The following is an 18,276-nucleotide window of genomic DNA, read 5'->3' as shown; positions in this document are numbered from 1 at the left end:
ATTCATGAACTGATTGAAGTGTGTCAGAGCAGATAACACACACACACATATGCAGAGCATGGAGTGTCCACTGCAATGGGGCTTAAGCTCATTTAGGAATCTTCACAGGACGTTCAATACAGACCACATCCTTTACATTATAAAAAAAATAATAATCAAAATGAATTTTGAAGTTTACAAACTTCAAAAATATCATTAGACCTGTGCAACATCCCTTTATGCTAGTAAGTGTTCTATACCAGGGTCACTGTGCCCCCAGTTGGAGAAAGACTGTAACTGCAACCACAAATGGTTGTAAATTGATTAGCCAAGTCAAAGAATTCAGGAGATTCAAGCAATAAACATGTATACAGTGTAGAATCTTGTCAATGTGTTGCAGCACTATTAGTCCACAAATCCAGCACAGTGCTAATATTATGGGAACGTTTAGGCACTATTGCATCAGCATGCAGTTTGTGATCTGTTCAGAGTCATATTTACCATTACCAAACTCTCAAGATCTAAGCAGTGTGTGTGGTAGGGGAGGAGAGAGGGAAAACTCACTGTTCTGAACTGTATCCGAGGTCTCCTGTGAAGAGATAGCACAACATTAGAAGAGAGTAAGATTAACGTATTTCACAGTTACGGTAGATAAGGTAGAGATGTTGTGTGAACGGTTAACCACGTTAAGTCAGCCCATTCTTAGAATCTAGGGTTAGACTGGCAGAATCAGTCCTTCAGAATCAATTAAGAATTCTTAAAATAACGAACACCAAAATGTTCCCTTGTTTCCTCTGCATTAAACAATAAAGTATCTCTCATTCAGAGTTCTACAAGTTAAATTTACAAGTAAAGGCAATAGAACAGGCCACAGCCACTTAGCAACCCGTTCAGAAGGAAACAGTTATCCTTCTTAAAGAATAGTTTGAAGATATCTAAACTTTTATTTTGCATGGAAGAAAGTGGATGTACCAAGGAAAGAAACCTTATTCTCTTACCGCCTTTGATTTGTGGACAGGCTGTGGCATAAAACGACTGAACCCCTGTATGATCCAGCCAGCCACACTTGGAGAAGAAAGAAAACAACATCATAGCAGAAGGTCTATGGCAGGGGGCAATATGTGGTGAGAAACATGGGGTTCAGAAAGTACTGAGCAAGAGCTTGTGTGCCCTGGCAGGGTGAGGTCTAATGAAAAGAGTGAAATCAGAAGCTCAAACAGTGAAGCACTATGAGTTTGGAAGGAAACGCTCCCATGCAGACCACCCTTGCAGTCTGGTTGTTGCTAATAGTTGCTAATGCTAGCAAGCGTCTTTGGGTTTTTGATGGCAGCAGAAAACTGTTGTAGATGTTTGCAGTCAGTAGGCTGCCACCTACCTGGATTCTCCTTCCATGCTGTGGTGACTTTGAAAACATATAAACACCCAGTTAATTATCAGAACGCAGACAGATTATTAGAAAAACCACATGGCTGTGTGATTGTGTTGCAATCACCTTTGGCCTTTGAGCCCTTCTTCTACGTTGGGTGTCTCAGCTGGTGTGTGAACAGGTACTGAACACAATAACAAAATCTAAAATTAACTTGAGTAAGATACTTAAAATGCTTTGTGATAAGAGATTGTAAAGGTAGAAGAATAAGGGACAGCATTTCTGATATACACCCTGTGTTGGTTGAGTTGGTGGTTCTAGGGCAGGGGTCTGCTTGTCCTTCTTAGCACGAGGTTCTGGACTAGATGGAGGCTGGGGTACTACCTTCTCAAAACTCTGCATTATCCACCCTATCGCCCTGAGAGAGAGAGAGAGAGAGAGAGAGAGAGAGAGAGAGAGAGAGAGAGAGAGAGAGAGAGAGAGAGAGAGAGAGAGTATTGTGTGTGTGTACTGAGCTCTTAAGTTTTAAGCATTACGTTTTCATACTTTACAGGCCAATGTATATTCAGATTCTGGAAAGTATATTGTCAATCGCACAATGTGCCATAAACATGACACATGAGATGATTATTTACACCATTTAACAGTCAACGTATTAAAAAGTATTCAACAGTTTCAATACTGAAGTGGCATTTATCTTTCTCTTTTATCTCTTTCTGATCTTTTGTAGGCAATGTCTCCAGGCAGACTAGATGTCCAGCTGTTTCAGTTTCCTATGCCTGTAAATAGCTTTGAATCTTTGACATGTCATCAAGCAGGCACAGTTTAAGCTCATAACACATCCTTTCTGCTAAAAAAACAAGGTGAAACCATGGAGGTGAAAGCAAGTTTAGCTACACCTACTTTGTGCCTTTGGCCCTGTCCTCTACTTTAGGTGCCTCAGCTGTTGTGGGAGGAGGTGCTAAACAGAATGACAAAAGCATTGAAACGACAATAAGATTTTTTAAAGATCTCTACAACAAACAACAGAGCAGGAGTATGATGCATATAAAAGTTATGAAATGGATGAAATTCTGTCAGTTCCATGTACCCTGTGCTGGTTGGGGAGGAGGTTCTGGGGCAGGGTCCATCTTCTCCTTCTCCTTCTTTGGTGAAGGTTCTGGGCTCGGTGGACAGAGTCCAGGTTGGGGAACCACCTTCTCCAAACCCTGTTTTATCCACCCCATTACACTGAAAAGGAGAGAGAGAGAGAGAGAGAGAGAGAGAGAGAGAGAGAGAGAGAGAGAGAGAGAGATTATGTGCTTTTGTAAGGAAAGTGTGAGGAAAGAGTCTTGAAAGCCTTGTTAAGAATAATGTTTATTAAATGTTATTGTTATTGCTTAATGTTTTGTAAACCTAATCCATGCTTGAGCTGGACTTTCAGGTGACCGTTTCACTCAGACTAAAGATGAGTTGTCCCCTCAGTGGGATCCAACTGTAGCTTATAGGTACTGCATCCAGGACTCTACACTCTACTTGGTTATGTTTGCATGCATGAGCAGACTGAGAAATCCCAAACAAATCAGAGTAAGGGTGTACATGCACTGAGAAATCAGATTCCTGAGCTACAATTTCTTAGTGTGATTTCTAGGCGATATTTTGATATAAGAAATCAGTGGGCGGTTTACATGATCACTTGAATAATCAGATTATGATTGGATTACTCTATGTCATAGGGTAATGATGTCAGCAGACTGCCACTTACCTGGATTCTCCTTCCATACTGATATGCCATCAAATACACACAAACACATTGTTGGTACTCATAATACTTACTAATTTCCAGTAAAAAAAAAAAACCATGGTGAAGAAAACAAACCCAACTTCACCTACGTTGTTAATTTAGTCATGTCTTCTGCTTTAGGTGTCTCAGTTGGTGTGGGCAGAGGTGCTATTCAAAATGATAAACACATGATCACCTGGTTAATATCATTAATAAGTCTCAATTATTAATGATCAATTATGAAATTATTAAGTCCAAAGTGAACAGACAAGGCAGAAGAAACTGTTAAAATGCTGTGAAATATGGATTTTCACCCTCTGCTTTTTGGGGAGAAGGTTTCGAGGCAGGGGTCTCCTCCTTCTTAGTGGATGGTTGTGAGCTGGATGGAGGGTTTCCTGGTTGGGGAGCCACTTTCTCCAAACCCTGCTTCATCCACCCAACCACTCCAATAGGCTCTTCAACAGAAGCTAGCGTCACCACAGGGACAGCTATGTGGGCAGAGCATTACATCACCTTCTTCATAGATTACTGATGCTGCATATAGTACAGAAGTGTTGCAGTGTTCTTCACCATTGCTATAACCTCTAATAGAGCCTCATGTTTTACACATTCATTTAAGGACCCACCTACTTGGTCTTTAGCATCTTTTACCTGTGGGAGAAAGCAACATCCACAGCATGTCAGCAAATTATTTACATAGCACCGGATAGCGGACCTGTTTAGGTTTAAGGGTGTTTGCTAAGGATTGCTAAGGATTATAGCAAAAACAACAATAGCAACAATATCGATAACAATTAACAATAGTACATTTTATATAGCCCCTTTCATACATTACAAATGCAGCTCAAAGTGCTTAACACTGCAAAATAAAACAGACAAAGAAAATAAAGACGGACTTTTATAAAGTGTTTTAAACCATTTGGTATCAGGCACAGTAGTGGAGCGTGAATCTGAACACTATGCCTGCCCTAATATTTCCTTACTTATTTCTATCAATTTTTTGTACAAGTCTGTTGAAATTGTCTATTGTAAGAATTTATATCTGTGGCCATTTTCAGGAATAAATAACACTACTGAAGAAAAATGAGTGTATCTTGATGTTGCATATTTATTATTTTATTGAACAGCATATATTTGGATATTTTCATATTGTTATATTGGCTGGAGGTAATCTTGCTAGTACTGTACTTCATTGTTAAATCCTATACCTGGGTTTTGAATTTGTTAAATTGGACTAGTAGATACTTGTTGGAATAATGCTTCGTTTCATACTGATGTTCAGGAAGAAATGTATATATTCTCTATGAGATTATTTTTTACAGTGTGGAAACATATGCGCCAATAGGCTAAACCTGAGTAAAACATGTTACTTCTGAGCCTAATCTCATCAATTTTCCTTCCTTCTGAGTTTAATCTCATCCATCTTCCTTCCTTCTGAGCTTAATCTCATCCATCTTCCTTGTTGCGGCTCGATTCTCTCTCTGGTCACGTGATAGCTTGCGCTCGCAATTCTTAAAGGCACATACTCATTTTCACCATTACCATTAATGACCAACAGAATTACATTTTAATAACATTTATGATTAACACAATCCTTTAGATAATACTAAACACGATTAGAATGAACAACATTAAAAGAGAAAGCACGTCTATCTATGACACAGGCTTATTACCACTAATTTTACTGTATTGGTGCTGCTAAAACATTGAATTCACGGATTTGAAAATAATATATTATTAACACGAAGATGTACTGTAGATTATTCTTCCAGCAAAAGTATTATTCTCTTGATAAATGTTTAGATGCATCTTTTTACTTTGAATCTTGATTTATTGGCATGACTTTATGAAAATGCAAGAGTCCTTGTTTTGGAGAGAGCATGAAAAAAAACAAAACAAAACAAAAAACACAGCAAAACCCCAAAATCATTCATTAACTGTAACAGAGGTAAAATATTCAATTAATCACGATATTGGTTTGTATGGAAACCCATTCCCCCCACTTGAAGGAAAAAAAGTCCATAATTATGACTTAATATGGAAATAATAATGATTTACAATTTCATAATTATGATTTACTTTCTCGTAATAATGACTTAGTATCTCGTAATAATGACTTAGTATTTCATAATAATGATTTACAATCTCATAAGTATGACTTACTTTCTCATAATTATGGCTTAGTATCTTGTAATAATGACATAATGACTTACAATTTCAATTATGACTTGGTATCTTATATGGACTTTTTTTTTCAAGCGGCGGGAACGGGCTTCCATAGGTTCGAGTTCATTGAGTTCATATTGCCCTTTTGCCCAGCAGTAATTTGAGCCCAGTATGGAGCAATTTTTGTTTCTGTCACGTATGGTCTCTCCCCCTCCCTTAGCTGTCACTCCGGGTTCCCTCATGTCTGTGTTCCGTGCCTGTTTAGCCCCACTCGTTTGTCTCCGTGATTCCTTGTTTGTTACCACGCCCCCGTGTCATTGCCGTCACCTGTCCCTAGTTTAGTTTCAATGTGTAACGTGGCATGCGCCACGGGGCGAGGAGACGGACACAAACGCTGAGAGGAGCGAGATTTATTAAAGGGCTATAAAAGAGACAGGACCGGGAACAGACACGGGAGCGGGGCCAGGGGACAGGGCGGAGGCAAACACAGAGGCAAAGACACCATGAACAACGGAGACAGGCACTGGCACAAGGTGGGTGACAACTTGGGGAACAGACATGGGGACAGGGACAGAGATGACACCACAGGAAACAGACACAGGAACAGGAACATGGACACGAACAGACACAACCACGGGGACAGGGACCAAAATAAAACCAGGGATGGGACCAGGGAGCAAGGGGAACACGGGTAATGGAACATAGGAGGCACATGGCGGAGCAGGGGGAACACAAAGTCCATGCCCAACAGGGGGCAGCACAGTCCCAAGGGCAACAAGCGGGGTCCGCTGGCGTGCAGCGGGAACAGGCGGGGTCCGCTGGCGTGCAGCGGGAACAGGCGGGGTCCGCTGGCGGGCAGCGGGAACAGGAGCCGGCAGGCGGGCAGCGGGAACAGGAGCCGGCATGGACGACCCCTCCTGGGTCGCGGAGACAGGAGCCGGCGTGGATGAGACGCCCTCGGGGGGCGGAACCCCCACTGGGCTGACGTCCTCGGGGGGCGGAGTCGCCGCACTGACGTCCTCGGGGGGCGTGTCCGCCTTACTGACGTCCTCGGGGGGCGTGTCCGCCTTACTGACGTCATCGGGGGGCGTGTCCGCCTTACTGACGTCATCGGGGGGCCGAGCCGGCCACTCCTGGGTTGAGTGGCTAGTACTCCCCCCCCAAAAAATTCTTGGGGGGCCTTCGGGGAGCGGCTTCCGGGAGGACGACGATGTCATGCGCTGTGGCGGCGGGGCTCTGAACCGGGGGCGTGGTCTTCTTCCTTCCCCGGTCTGGTCTGCGCCTGGAAGAACATACAGACACAACTGCTTCTCGGTGGCTTTCATTGTGACTCCACCTCGTCGGAGGTATCGGGAGCTCACAATGGCTTTTGAAAGCCAACCGAGAGCCAAGCCAACGCTCGTCTGCACATTCATTCCGTCTACCCGAATCTCGCGCTACAGGTTGCTCCTCCCTGTAGCGTGTGTCGAGTCGCTTATCAGGGAGCTCGTCACTAAAGCCAGAAACCGAAAGTGAGTTCGCTTTGTTTCTACGGTGACGAGACTCCCCTGTACCCACAGCGCAAGGGGAATTCCTGTTTCTGGTTTGTTCACGCTGTAATACCGGAGAGTCGAACCGAATTAAACCAGTCAACATCTCATTACAGCGGTTGAACTTACCAGAGTCTCGCTCTCTCGCTGTGTCTTTGTTAGGTCTGGTATTCTGTAACGTGGCATGCGCCACGGGGCGAGGAGACGGACACAAACGCTGAGAGGAGCGAGATTTATTAAAGGGCATTCCATAATCGTCGTCACTAAGCCAGGCAGGGTCAATAACAGGAGGGCAGTCCGAGTAACACGCAAACACCGGCATACTGAACACGAGGAGACACAACAAGGGAGGGAGACACCGAGCACAAGGAATAAACGGGCGAAATACAAAACACGAAAGAACGGGGTCAGGTACACGAACTAACAGCACACAATAGTCAAAGAATCACACAAAATACCAGACAAAGGACAAGGGAGACTCAGGGGCTTAAATACAAGGAATCTAACGAGGGGCAGGTGACGGTAATAACACGGGGCGTGGTAACAAACAAGGTAATCACAGAGACGAACGAGCGGGGCGGGGTAACCAGGTACGAAACACAGACACGAGGGAGTTTGGAGTGACAGCTAACGGAGGGGGGCACGGTCATACGTGACACAATGTATATAAGTCCCAGTATTCCCCCAGTCTAGTTATCCGTGGTTTTGTCTGACCCGTCTGTTCGAGCGTTGTGCTGTCAGCCTGTTTATCCCTGGTCGTTGTTTCCTGTTTCAGCTCTGTGTTTCCCGTACCCGTTCATTCCTACCTGGTCCGTGAGTCTTCCCTGTCCTTGTTCAAGATGTCGATTAGTGTTTCATGTCTGGATTGCCTGCCCGCTATGACCCCTGCCTGTCTGTACGACTCTGAGTTTGGTATTCCCATGAATAAATCTCGCTCTCCTCAGCATTTGTGTCCGTCTCCCCATTCCGCAGCGAGTGCTGCGTTACATAACCACGGATCCTACAAGGACACAGCGAGGGAGCGAGACTCCGGTGAGTTTAGTCACTGTAACGGGTTGTTGGCTGCTCCCGTGCAGCTTAACTCTCGTGTGTTACAGCGCAAACGAGCCCGAGACAGGAATACCCCTGGCGCTGTGGGAACAAGGAAGTCTCGTCGCAGACCGAGGAAAGTGCAGTTACTTTCAGTTTCGACTGGCTTTCGCGACGAGACTCCTATCGAGCGCTGTGAGTCTGCCCGGCTTGGCGAACACTACGGGGAGGAACAACCTGTAGTGCAAGTTGCGGGCAGACGGATTGAATGCACAGACGAGCGTTGGCTTAACCCTCGGTTGGCTCTCAATGGCTGCTGCAAGCTCCCGATGCGTCAGAGCAGGCGGAGCCATCGCAGAGAGAGCCACCGAGGGGCTTCTGTGTCTGTGTGTTCTTCCAGGCTCGCCCAGGACCCCGAGGAAGAGGACCTCCCTCCGCTGACCATGGAAGCCACTCCCCGAAGGCTCCCCAAGAATTTTTTGGGGGGGAGTAGTGGCCACGTCAGTATGGCGGTCCCGCCCCCCGGTGACGTCAGTATGGCGGTTCCGCCCCCCGGTGACGTCGGCCCGGTGGTTCCGCCCCCCGGTGACGTCGGCCCGGTGGTTCCGCCCCCTGAAGACGTCTCGTCCACGCCGGTTCCTGGCCCCGCAACCCGGAGGAGGTCCACGCCGGTTCTTGTCCCCGCGACCCAGGAGGGGTCGTCCGTGCCAGTTCCTGTCCCCGCGACCCAGGAGAGGGCGTCCGCGCCGGCTCCTGTTCCCGCTGCCGGCTCCTGTTCCCGCTGCCCGCCTGCCGGCTCCTGTTCCCGCTGCCCGGCCGCGCCTGTGCCCGCCGCCCGGCCGCGCCTGTCCCCCAAGAGACTGTGCTGCCCTCGTGTGGGAATGGACTGAATGCGTTCCCTGCTTTGCCCCGTGATCCTGTCTCATTTCCCATGTTCCCCTTGCTCCCGTGTCCTGTGCCTGGTTTTGTGTTGGTTCCAGTTCCTGTGTGTGTACCTGTTCGTGTCCTTGTGCCCGTTCCTGTGTCGGTGTCTGGTGGTGTTGTCTCTTTCCCGGTCCCCGTGTCTGTTCCCCGTGTCTGTTCCCCAAGTTGTCACTCACTTTGTTCCAGTCCCGGTCTCTGTTGTCCATAGCGTCTTTGCCTCTGTGTGTGCCTCTGCCCTGTCCCCTGGCCCCACTCCCATGTCTGTCCCCGGCCCTGTCCAGTCTCCCTGTGTCCTGTGTCGTGTCCCAGTCCAGCTCTTGGCCAGTCTCCATGTCTTCTGTCCTTGTCCCTGCCATGCCCCAGGTCCCACGTCCTGTCCCTCTGGTCTGTCCTGTGTCTGCTGTCCCTGTCCTTCGCCATGTACCGTGGTTCCCTGTCTTGTCCTAGTCTGGTTCCCTGTCCTGTCTGCCCTTGCGTGCCCCGGAGTGGCACGCTTTGTGGGGGGGTACTGTCATGTATGGCTACGCCCCCTCTCCTAGCTGTCACTCTGGGTTCCCTCGTGTCTGTGTTCCTTGCCTGTTTATCCCGCCCTGCTCGTTTGTCTCCGTGATTCCTCGGTTGTTACCACGCCCCTGTGTTATTGTTATCACCTGTCCCTTGTTTCAGTTCAGTGTTATAAGTCCCGGTCATTCCCCAGTCTGGTTATCTGTGGTTTTGTGCTTTGTGCATCCCGTCGGTTTATGCTGTTAGCCTGTTGTCATTCCCAGTCGTGAGTTTACGCTTTATGTTTTCAGTTTTCCGTGTTCCCTGCCTGTTCCGTGTTTTCCCCGTCGTGTTTAAGTTCCCTGTCTGATTATGCCCGTGTACCTTACATGTTCTGGCTGCCCTCCCGGTTTGACCCACGCCTGTCCGTTCGACCATGGTTTCGGTATTCCCTTTAATAAATCTCGCTCTCCTCAGCATTTGTGTCCGTCTCCTCGCTCCGTAGCGCGAGCTACGTTACAACGAGTTCCAGACATACAGATTATATGGATGCACAATAAGATAAGCATGATGGAGATGACTGAAGAGGCTACGCTGGTGGATGGGAAATTTTAATATAAGAAACTTCCAGATGGAAGTACAAACAAAAATAGTGTTATTTGCTCTTTATGTAGGAAGGAGTTCGCTTATCACAGGAGCACTTCCACCTTTCATTACCACCTCAATGCAAAACATGTTGGGGCTAACACACAGGTCAGTAATGATAACTTAGCTGCTAAACGTATTAGCAAAAGTTTGGGGTCACCTAGACAATTTTGTGTTTTCCCTGAAATCTCATACTTTTATTTATCAAATGAGTTGCAAAATCAATAGAAATATAGTCCAGACATTGACAAGGTAGAAATTTTTAAATTTGAAATAATTTTCTACTTTAAACTTTGCTTTTGTCAAAGAATGCTCCCTTAGCAGCAATTACAGCATTGCAGACCTTTGGCATTCTAGCTGTTAATTTGCTGAGGTAATCTGGAGAAATTTCACCCCATGCTTCCAGAAGCCGCTCCCACAAGTTTGATCCCACAAGCACTTTTTTCGTACCATACGGTCAAGCTGCTCCCACAATAGCTCAATGGGGTTGAGATCTGGTGACTGCGCTGGCCACTCCATTACCGATAAAACACCAGCTGACTGCTTCTTCTCTAAACAGTTTGTGCATAATTTGGAGGTGTGCTTTTGATCATTGTCCTGTTGCAGGATGAAATTGGCTCCAATCAAGCGCTGTCCACAGGGTATGGCATGGTGTTGTAAAATGGAGTGATAGCCTTCCTTATTCAAAATCCCTTTTACCTTGTACAAATCTCCCACTTTACCAGCACCAAAGCAACCCCAGACCATCACATTACCTCCACCATGTTTGAAAGATGGTGTCAGGCACTCTTCCAGCATCTTTTCTGTTGTCTCACAAATGTTCGTCTGTGTGATCCAAACACCTCAAACTTTGATTCGTCTGTCCATAACACTTTTTTTCCAATCTTCCTCTGTCCAATGTCTGTGTTCTTTTGCCTATATTAATATTTTTCTTTTATTAGCCAGTCTCAGATATGGCTTTTTCTTTGCCACTCTGCCCTGAAGGCCAGCATCCCGGAGTTGCCTCTTCACTGTAGATGTTGACACTGGCGTTTTGCAGGTACCATTTAATGAAGCTGCCAGTTGAGGACCTGTGAGGCGTCGATTTCTCAAACTTGAGACTCTAATGTACTTGTCTTCTTGCTCAGTTGTGCAGCGGGGCCTTCCACTTCTCTTTTTACTCTGGTTAGAGCCTGTCTGTGCTCTCCTCTGAAGGGAGTAGTATACACCATTGTAGGAAATCTTCAGTTTCTTGGCAATGTCTCGCATGGAATAGACTTCATTTCTCAGAACAAGAATAGACTGTCGAGTTTCAATTGAAAGTTGTCTTTTTCTGGCCATTTTGTGAGTTTAATCGAACCAACAATTGTAATGCTCCAGATTCTCAACTAACTTAAAGGAAGGTCAGTTTTATAGCTTCTCTAATCAGCAAAACTGTTTTCAGCTGTGCTAACCTACTTGCACAAGGGTTTTCAAGGGTTTTCTAAATATCCAATAGCCACCTTACACAGTTAGCAAACACAATGTACCATTAGAACACTGGAGTGATGGTTGTTGGAAATGGGTCTCCATACATCTATGTAGATATTGCATTAAAAACCAGACGGTTACAGCTAGAATAGTCATTTACCACATTAATAATGTAGAGAGTGTATTTTTGATGCATTTAATGTTAGCTAAATTGAAAAAAACTTTCTTTCAAAAATAAGAACATTTCTAAGTGAACCCAAACTTTTGAACGGTAGTGTATATATATATATATATATATATATATATATATATATATATATATATATATATATATATATAAATAAATCGTTCAATCGTTTTCATATTTTGCGGTAAAACGAACTCTTGTGAAAAATAGGTAGATAGTAGATTTTTTTGTAGTTCTAACTGGTGAATCCAGGGACATGTGAGGATAACATTCGCACCAGAGCTGAAAAGGTTGAAGAAGAAGTTGTAAACTCTTGTCATTTGATAGCCTACCCTGTGCTTTAGCCCATGTTAGAAGCCTTTTGTGACAAAATAAAAACACGTGAACCCTGGTATTTTTTTACACTCATTTTTGCCGCTGATGCTATTTATTGGTTCATTAAGACTTAATGGTTTTGACTGAGCCATCTGGAATGGCGAAAGCGGGCTTCTCTCATTTACGGATCTGCCTCCATCCATTGACAAGACAGGTGTCAATTTTTTTCAGCACAATATTATTGTGAGAGACGACGACAGGGAAGAGCGTGTCACGAAAGGCTTGCCGTGTGAAAGCTACTAAGCTGTTGCTATTATTTTTAGTCTCTGCTGTAGCTTCTGTCACCGTTTTGCTACATTCACAATCATAGTAACCTACTAGTTACTCGCTTCTCCTGGAACGTTTACTAGCGTCCCCGCGGGTCTAAAGTGAGCAGTACACTGTACTCCGCACTCTGCATTCCAATGGACTACTCTTGTTATTCGCACCTCTCAAAGTAAAAATCTTTTTTTTTTTATCTGTGAATCGGGCAGTGTCTGAATGTCATGTCTGAAATGTATTATGTTTAGTATCGCCATGTTCAATGGCAATGATTATTGTTCACTTCTTGAAAACTGAAAAACAGTGTGAGTGAACAAAGCTGGTTGTATATAGGGTGGCCACTTTTCAGTTTTGCTTTAATTTTGGTATTTTTTTACTATTATACTATCACCTGTCGCCGTATCAACAGAAGCAGATATTGCAAATACTCATATTTCTTCCACACAGTGTTTTCTCTCCATCCAGTTCACTAAAATTTTAAAAAGCTCACGCTGGTGTGCAAAATATTAACCGTCATGCTTAATGTAGTTATTATACAGTGTACATTTGCAATATCTACAGACCATTTAGCAATTAATTATAACCTTTGTAAAAACTTTAATGGTAAAACTCAGTTTACATGCTACTGTGAAACAGAACCTCCGCGTTCCGCCATGTTTGAAAACGCTGGAAGCTGGTGGGGTGGGCGTGGCTTGGTCCCAGAGGCGGTTTCAGAGCTCTGTGTCAGTCCGGAATCAGTGACCAATGGAGATTGCAGAGGAACGCCTTCATCTAAGCCCCTCCCACACGTGAAATGTGTTCCAAAAGTCAGAAGCAAAAAACGAAGCAGAAGCAAAGAAAGATTCCAGAAGCAAAATACCTTACTGGGAAAATCCAAAAAAACCAAAAACAATGGAACAAAAAACTTCAAAATGCAAACGAAAATAAGTTTCAAATAACCAATTATATTTAAAAAATATACTTTTGATATATTTTTTTCTGTTTTGCATTCATGACATATACTTTCTGCTCTTGGATTTACTTTTGCTTCTGTGGAACTATTGAAACAAAAATCACTCCATACAAATCTGACATACTGCTCCACAAGATAACAGCAGACATAGCTAGTCTAGCTAGCTAAATCATTTGGGTAGTTAAAACAGAATAATCCTGGGTGCTTTAATGAGAAGAAATAAATTTGTGTTTATATGTAAGCTTAGTTTGCTTTTCTATGTATAAATTTATATATATATATATATATATATATATATATATATATATATATATATATATATATATATATATATATAATCTGTGTTATATTGTTATATTTCAATGAACAAAAAACATGGACTATTAATATCGTTAAGATGCACCCAGTATGTTGGCTAATGCTAGCTAGCTCTCACGTTTATATTGTGCTTATCTATTGCAAATTCTTCACTTCATAATGCAGGCTTTTTAAAGATAACATATGTCAGTTGTCTAAAGTTACAAGATCCAGTGCAAAAAACTAACTTGATGAATGCTAGCCCGAGTGATGGTGTGGCCTTAGGCGGTATGGCCTATGGACATTGAGGGTCACTGTGTTCCATATATGAAACCTTTAAAATATTTTACATGTTGACAGTGTAAGCCACATCACGGCTGAGGACCTAGCTGTATATTGGCCCAGAACAAAACCAAGGATGTGGTGAACCAGACAAAGTTTGCAACCTATTTATTCTAGGCAACTCTGTAATCTCCGTTCTCCGTTCAGTTATATGTCTGATTAGTTATCTAACACAACCCTGAAAGCGCACCTGCGGTGTACCAAGCCACTGGATTGAGTGATCTGGAAGCCAGGACCGACTTGGCGTATACTCATCCCAGCAGAATGCGCTCGGATCGGGGAGAGCAAGCCAGATGAGAGGCTGGAGGTGTGGACCTCCATAAAGGTTTGCAGTCATTCTTTATATGAAGGTGTACTTTCTTGTCAGGCAAAGCACTCTCAGAGTGTTGAGAGGAAAATAACTCAAATATATGAGTGGAGGAAAAAAACATAAAAATGGTCACTGCACTTCCAGATCTACGCATATTTTCATCAGAGGCCAATGCTTCCACACAAGCTCTACAGACATGTTGCTAGTGCTAATGTTCATAAAGCTAAATATGGGCATACCAGATCCTTTTTAGTGAGTCAAATGAGACAGCTCAGCTCATCTGTAAGATCCAAATTATGCTTCATTTCCTTTAACTGGGTTTTCCTCAAACTTGCCACTATCCATATACAGCAGCACTTGTTCAAATAATAGAAACAGATCAGAAAGCAAAACATGAAAAACAGCCTATCATTTCTTTCAGGTATTAAAAGAATGATATCAGTTTTGAAGAGTTCTCAATAATTATTTAAGCCCACACTGCAGTGTCATTTGCTGCTGAATGTTAGTGAATCTCACATACCAGTGTTTGATTCTTTTACTGTTCTGTTTGATCTCCCAGAACACAACACTACTGTTTAGAGCACAACAAAACTGACAGCGATTTGACTAGCTTGTATAATTACTTATCGCACATACGTATTTTGGGTTTGGAGTGGTGTATGTAAACATACCTCTGGATGTTCCTTTGTCTCCGTAGGTTGTTTATGCTCAAACTGTGGAACCATATTGCCCAGCTCCTGCACAATCCAATTTATCATCCCTTTTCTGAAAGGAAGGAAATCACTGTATAAAATATTTGATAATCTCCCCCAGATTCTCTGTACAAAAAGGCAAAGCAGTCTGCAATTTTCTAAGTAAACAGTAGGAGGCAGCAGAAGAAAGACAAAGCAGACACCATCCCAAGGACAGGTCTATACAGACCTTCCGTCAAATAAGATCGAGGCCTTGCAATAACAAAACTGTTGCTTTTATGTAACATGATGTACTTCTGTGATTTTCTGTCATGTTTGCAGCCAGCTTTTGAGTTTGTACTGAGGCAAAACAGTCACTAAATGAGCAAAACACAAAATGCTAACCTTCAAGTAAACATCAGGTTAGCATACTTCTGACTGCTGTATGAGATCTGCTTACATTCCTTTAATATAAGCACAATGTATTGGAAACCTATGCAGTATTGCACACTGACTAGGAGAATATTTTGTATCTGAACTGCATGTTAACAAAATGTAGTACAGTGAATGCAACGGTGCACTCAAAAGTGTTTTCATGATGATTCATTGCGTGGGCCAGGTTTACTTAGCATGGGCGTTTAGCAGTCTACTGACTCTTCGCCCACTGTACTGTAATGCATGAGAGAGTGAGGATAAATAGCAGAGATGTGTAAGGATACAAAGATGGTAAAGAAATAAGTGCATGAAGAGAATAACACACACAGAGTTGAACTTAATAGATTAGTTATGTACCTGCTGCTTGCAGCATCTACCTCCTGTTCCAAAAGAATGAGAGAGAGAAATTTGAATATTTGAATGATTACTTAATGTGTTTATTAGCTGGATGAATTATGCATCCAATATATCCAACAATCTAATTTGATAATATATTGGATATGAGTGATCTCCAGGACTGTTGAGATCCCAGTCTCTTACCTTGACTGCAGCGTTTGTCCTGTTCAGTGTGGGGGAGGTTACAGGTTGGGGAAGGGCACTTGCAATGCCGTGGGACAGCCCTCCCAGTACCCCCCTCGAAGCCTTACTGCACGACAGAGACAAGAGAGAGGAAGACTCTCATAGATGGGGCATGTGTGTGGTGTGAGGTAGGGGGGTTAACAGCGGAAAACCGAAAACTTAGGTTGGGGAGGAGCGAAGACCATTTATCCTAATAAATCTGGATTGTCCTACTACGCAGTGCAAGCTCCCGGGCTCTGCAGCACTGGGCCAATAGGACACGGGCGCACACACACACACACACACACACACACACACACACACACACACACACACACACACACACACACACACACACACACACACACATACAAATACCTGTTTTGCTCAGATACATCATCCCCTTTTAGTTTAACGGGATTGGCAACTGTTAAAAGAACATAAAATAAAGACAAAAACAGTTTTTAAAAGAAGAATGAAATATAAGTGTTGCAAAAATGCTGACAGACATGGCAGACTGCATAATGCATTGATTAATGATTAGCTGTCAAGTTTGCAGTCAGACTGCAAAGTGTACACTTACTTTCATTTTTCTCTTCCTCTTTGACTGATGCTTTTGTTTCCTGGGAAAAAAAAATCAAACATAATTTACTCTAAGACACGTGGTTCAGCTGCAATTATTACTCAGTTGGATACAACCAAATAACAAACAGCCTGTCTCTGAATCTCAATAATGACCTTTCGCAAGATAAAGCTTTTGCATTTTACATTTATGGTAAGTTACATTTTTTAGATATTTTAGTTCTAATAATTACAAATACTTACAGCTAATACTTGAAATAAAATAGTATTTTTCCAATGTTTACAAGATGTCAGATAGAAGTACAATGTATAATCTCTCTCTCTCCCTCATACGCTCTCTCTCTCTCTCTGACATTCACACAAAGTCTTTCACAAAACCACCTGAACAACCCCCCCCCACACACACACACACACACACACACACACACACACACACACACACACACACACACACTCCACTCACTTGTTCTTGAGGTACATTGCTTTTATTCTCCTCTCCTGGCTTCTCGGGGGGCTGGGGAACAACTTTCACTACCCAGCTAAACATCCTGCTGCACAAAACATCCAGGAATGTCACCCAAGCACATAATGCAGGCAGCCCTAAGGTGAACACTGTTTACTATTAAGCAGAAGCAATGCACCAGTGTACCAAAGGCAATGATTTTTACTAGAAATTGAAAAGGAAGGTCAGAGGTTCACCATTACCTATCAGCAGAAATGCAGATGCATGAGCAACTAAGATTCTTTACAATCTTGACATGATGTTGACATGATGATTGTAAGCGACTTTTACTCTTTTGCACCGAGGAGCACAACCTGCTCCCCCGTCTGTCCTGTGGTGCTCTGTCTGGGGGTTTAAACTTCAGGGTGATTGTGGCTTTATGGGTGAGGAGCTGTCACAGCTAATGAATGATTAAGAAGTCTGATACTAATCTGCCTTGGCCAGAGTTGGGTCAGAGAGTGACGCCCCAGCCCTGCTATGCTGCTGGGTGCATTAAACCTCTGCAGTTTGGATGCTTGATGAAAAGTTCTCCACTTAAATATCACTTTCAAATCTCATCTGGCAATAGTCCAACAGAATGTATGAGCATAATGGTATTTCATGACTGATTTAACTTCATCTACGTCAATAAACATTTGTGAGAATTTCCTAAATCCAGGTAAAACTTACATGAGGTTTAACTGAAATGCATTTCTGCTAATTATTAGGTTTACATTTAAATTACTGAAGTAAAAAAAAAATCTGTATCCTGGATAAGATGAATTAACAGACACGTTTAATAATCATACTAAATCAATATTCAGTTAAACCTAGGCATTACAATAATAAGTAACCAATACATATCTATGTTCTATAAATATTTATCTGTGATAAATGATTATTATATGGTCTCAAAATCATTTTCCTGTAGAAAGATACATAAAGATTTACCTTCAGATGCTGGTACTCATCCCAGAGATGTAGTGACAGACAGACTGGAGAGCTGGCGGGTGCAGAAGTGGATGGATTAACCCAGATGAGGCTCCGCTAATGGGATTAGCTTCCATGAGGAAGGGTGTAGCGGAAGGATGGACCTACATGAAAAGGCCCACAGAACCTTGTGCATGTAGCTTGGGTCTTGGGGTCAAGACAGAATCAGACAATATGAACACTGCCAAGAACACCACAGTGTGTAGTTGATGAGCTCATGCCTAAATTTACATATTGTTTCTTTACATTGAATGAAAGTGAACATTTAGGTCTTCATCTGTGTCAATTTGTTCCCTACAAGTCAAACACTCACTGGCTACTTTATTAGGTTCACCTGTCCAACTGCTCATTAATGCAAGTGTTGAATCAGCCAATCACATGGCAGCAACTCAGTGCATTTAGGCACGTAGACATGGCCAAGACAATCTGCTGCATTTCAAACTGAGCAACAGAATGGGGAAGAAAGGTGATTTAAGTGACTTTGAATGCGGCATGGTTGTTGG

General features: G+C 43.3%; 1 protein-coding gene across 1 annotated transcript in view; it reads right to left on the bottom strand.

The window, feature by feature from the left end:
• The window catches only part of cngb1a (cyclic nucleotide gated channel subunit beta 1a), a 45,820-nt gene extending 27,782 nt beyond the window's left edge, over positions 1-18,038 (bottom strand). The window contains exons 1-18 of the mRNA XM_076990621.1: positions 17,735-18,038; positions 16,766-16,853; positions 16,304-16,343; positions 16,099-16,147; positions 15,703-15,808; positions 15,520-15,542; positions 14,728-14,821; positions 3,734-3,758; positions 3,422-3,595; positions 3,218-3,275; positions 3,090-3,107; positions 2,436-2,575; positions 2,249-2,306; positions 1,639-1,763; positions 1,472-1,529; positions 1,355-1,381; positions 978-1,044; positions 544-568 (exon numbers count right to left, since the gene is read on the bottom strand). Coding sequence (XP_076846736.1) covers positions 544-568; positions 978-1,044; positions 1,355-1,381; positions 1,472-1,529; positions 1,639-1,763; positions 2,249-2,306; positions 2,436-2,575; positions 3,090-3,107; positions 3,218-3,275; positions 3,422-3,595; positions 3,734-3,758; positions 14,728-14,821; positions 15,520-15,542; positions 15,703-15,808; positions 16,099-16,147; positions 16,304-16,343; positions 16,766-16,849 — 1,171 coding nt within the window. The 5' untranslated portion in view covers positions 16,850-16,853; positions 17,735-18,038. The remainder of the gene's footprint in view (positions 1-543; positions 569-977; positions 1,045-1,354; positions 1,382-1,471; positions 1,530-1,638; positions 1,764-2,248; positions 2,307-2,435; positions 2,576-3,089; positions 3,108-3,217; positions 3,276-3,421; positions 3,596-3,733; positions 3,759-14,727; positions 14,822-15,519; positions 15,543-15,702; positions 15,809-16,098; positions 16,148-16,303; positions 16,344-16,765; positions 16,854-17,734) is intronic.
• Between the last annotated feature and the right edge of the window lie 238 nt (positions 18,039-18,276).

Source organism: Brachyhypopomus gauderio, chromosome 2 (genome assembly GCF_052324685.1).
Source record: "Brachyhypopomus gauderio isolate BG-103 chromosome 2, BGAUD_0.2, whole genome shotgun sequence".
NCBI classification, from domain to species: Eukaryota; Metazoa; Chordata; class Actinopteri; order Gymnotiformes; family Hypopomidae; genus Brachyhypopomus; species Brachyhypopomus gauderio.
Note: the sequence above shows the minus strand (reverse complement) of the source record. Positions and strands in the feature narration are given on the sequence as shown.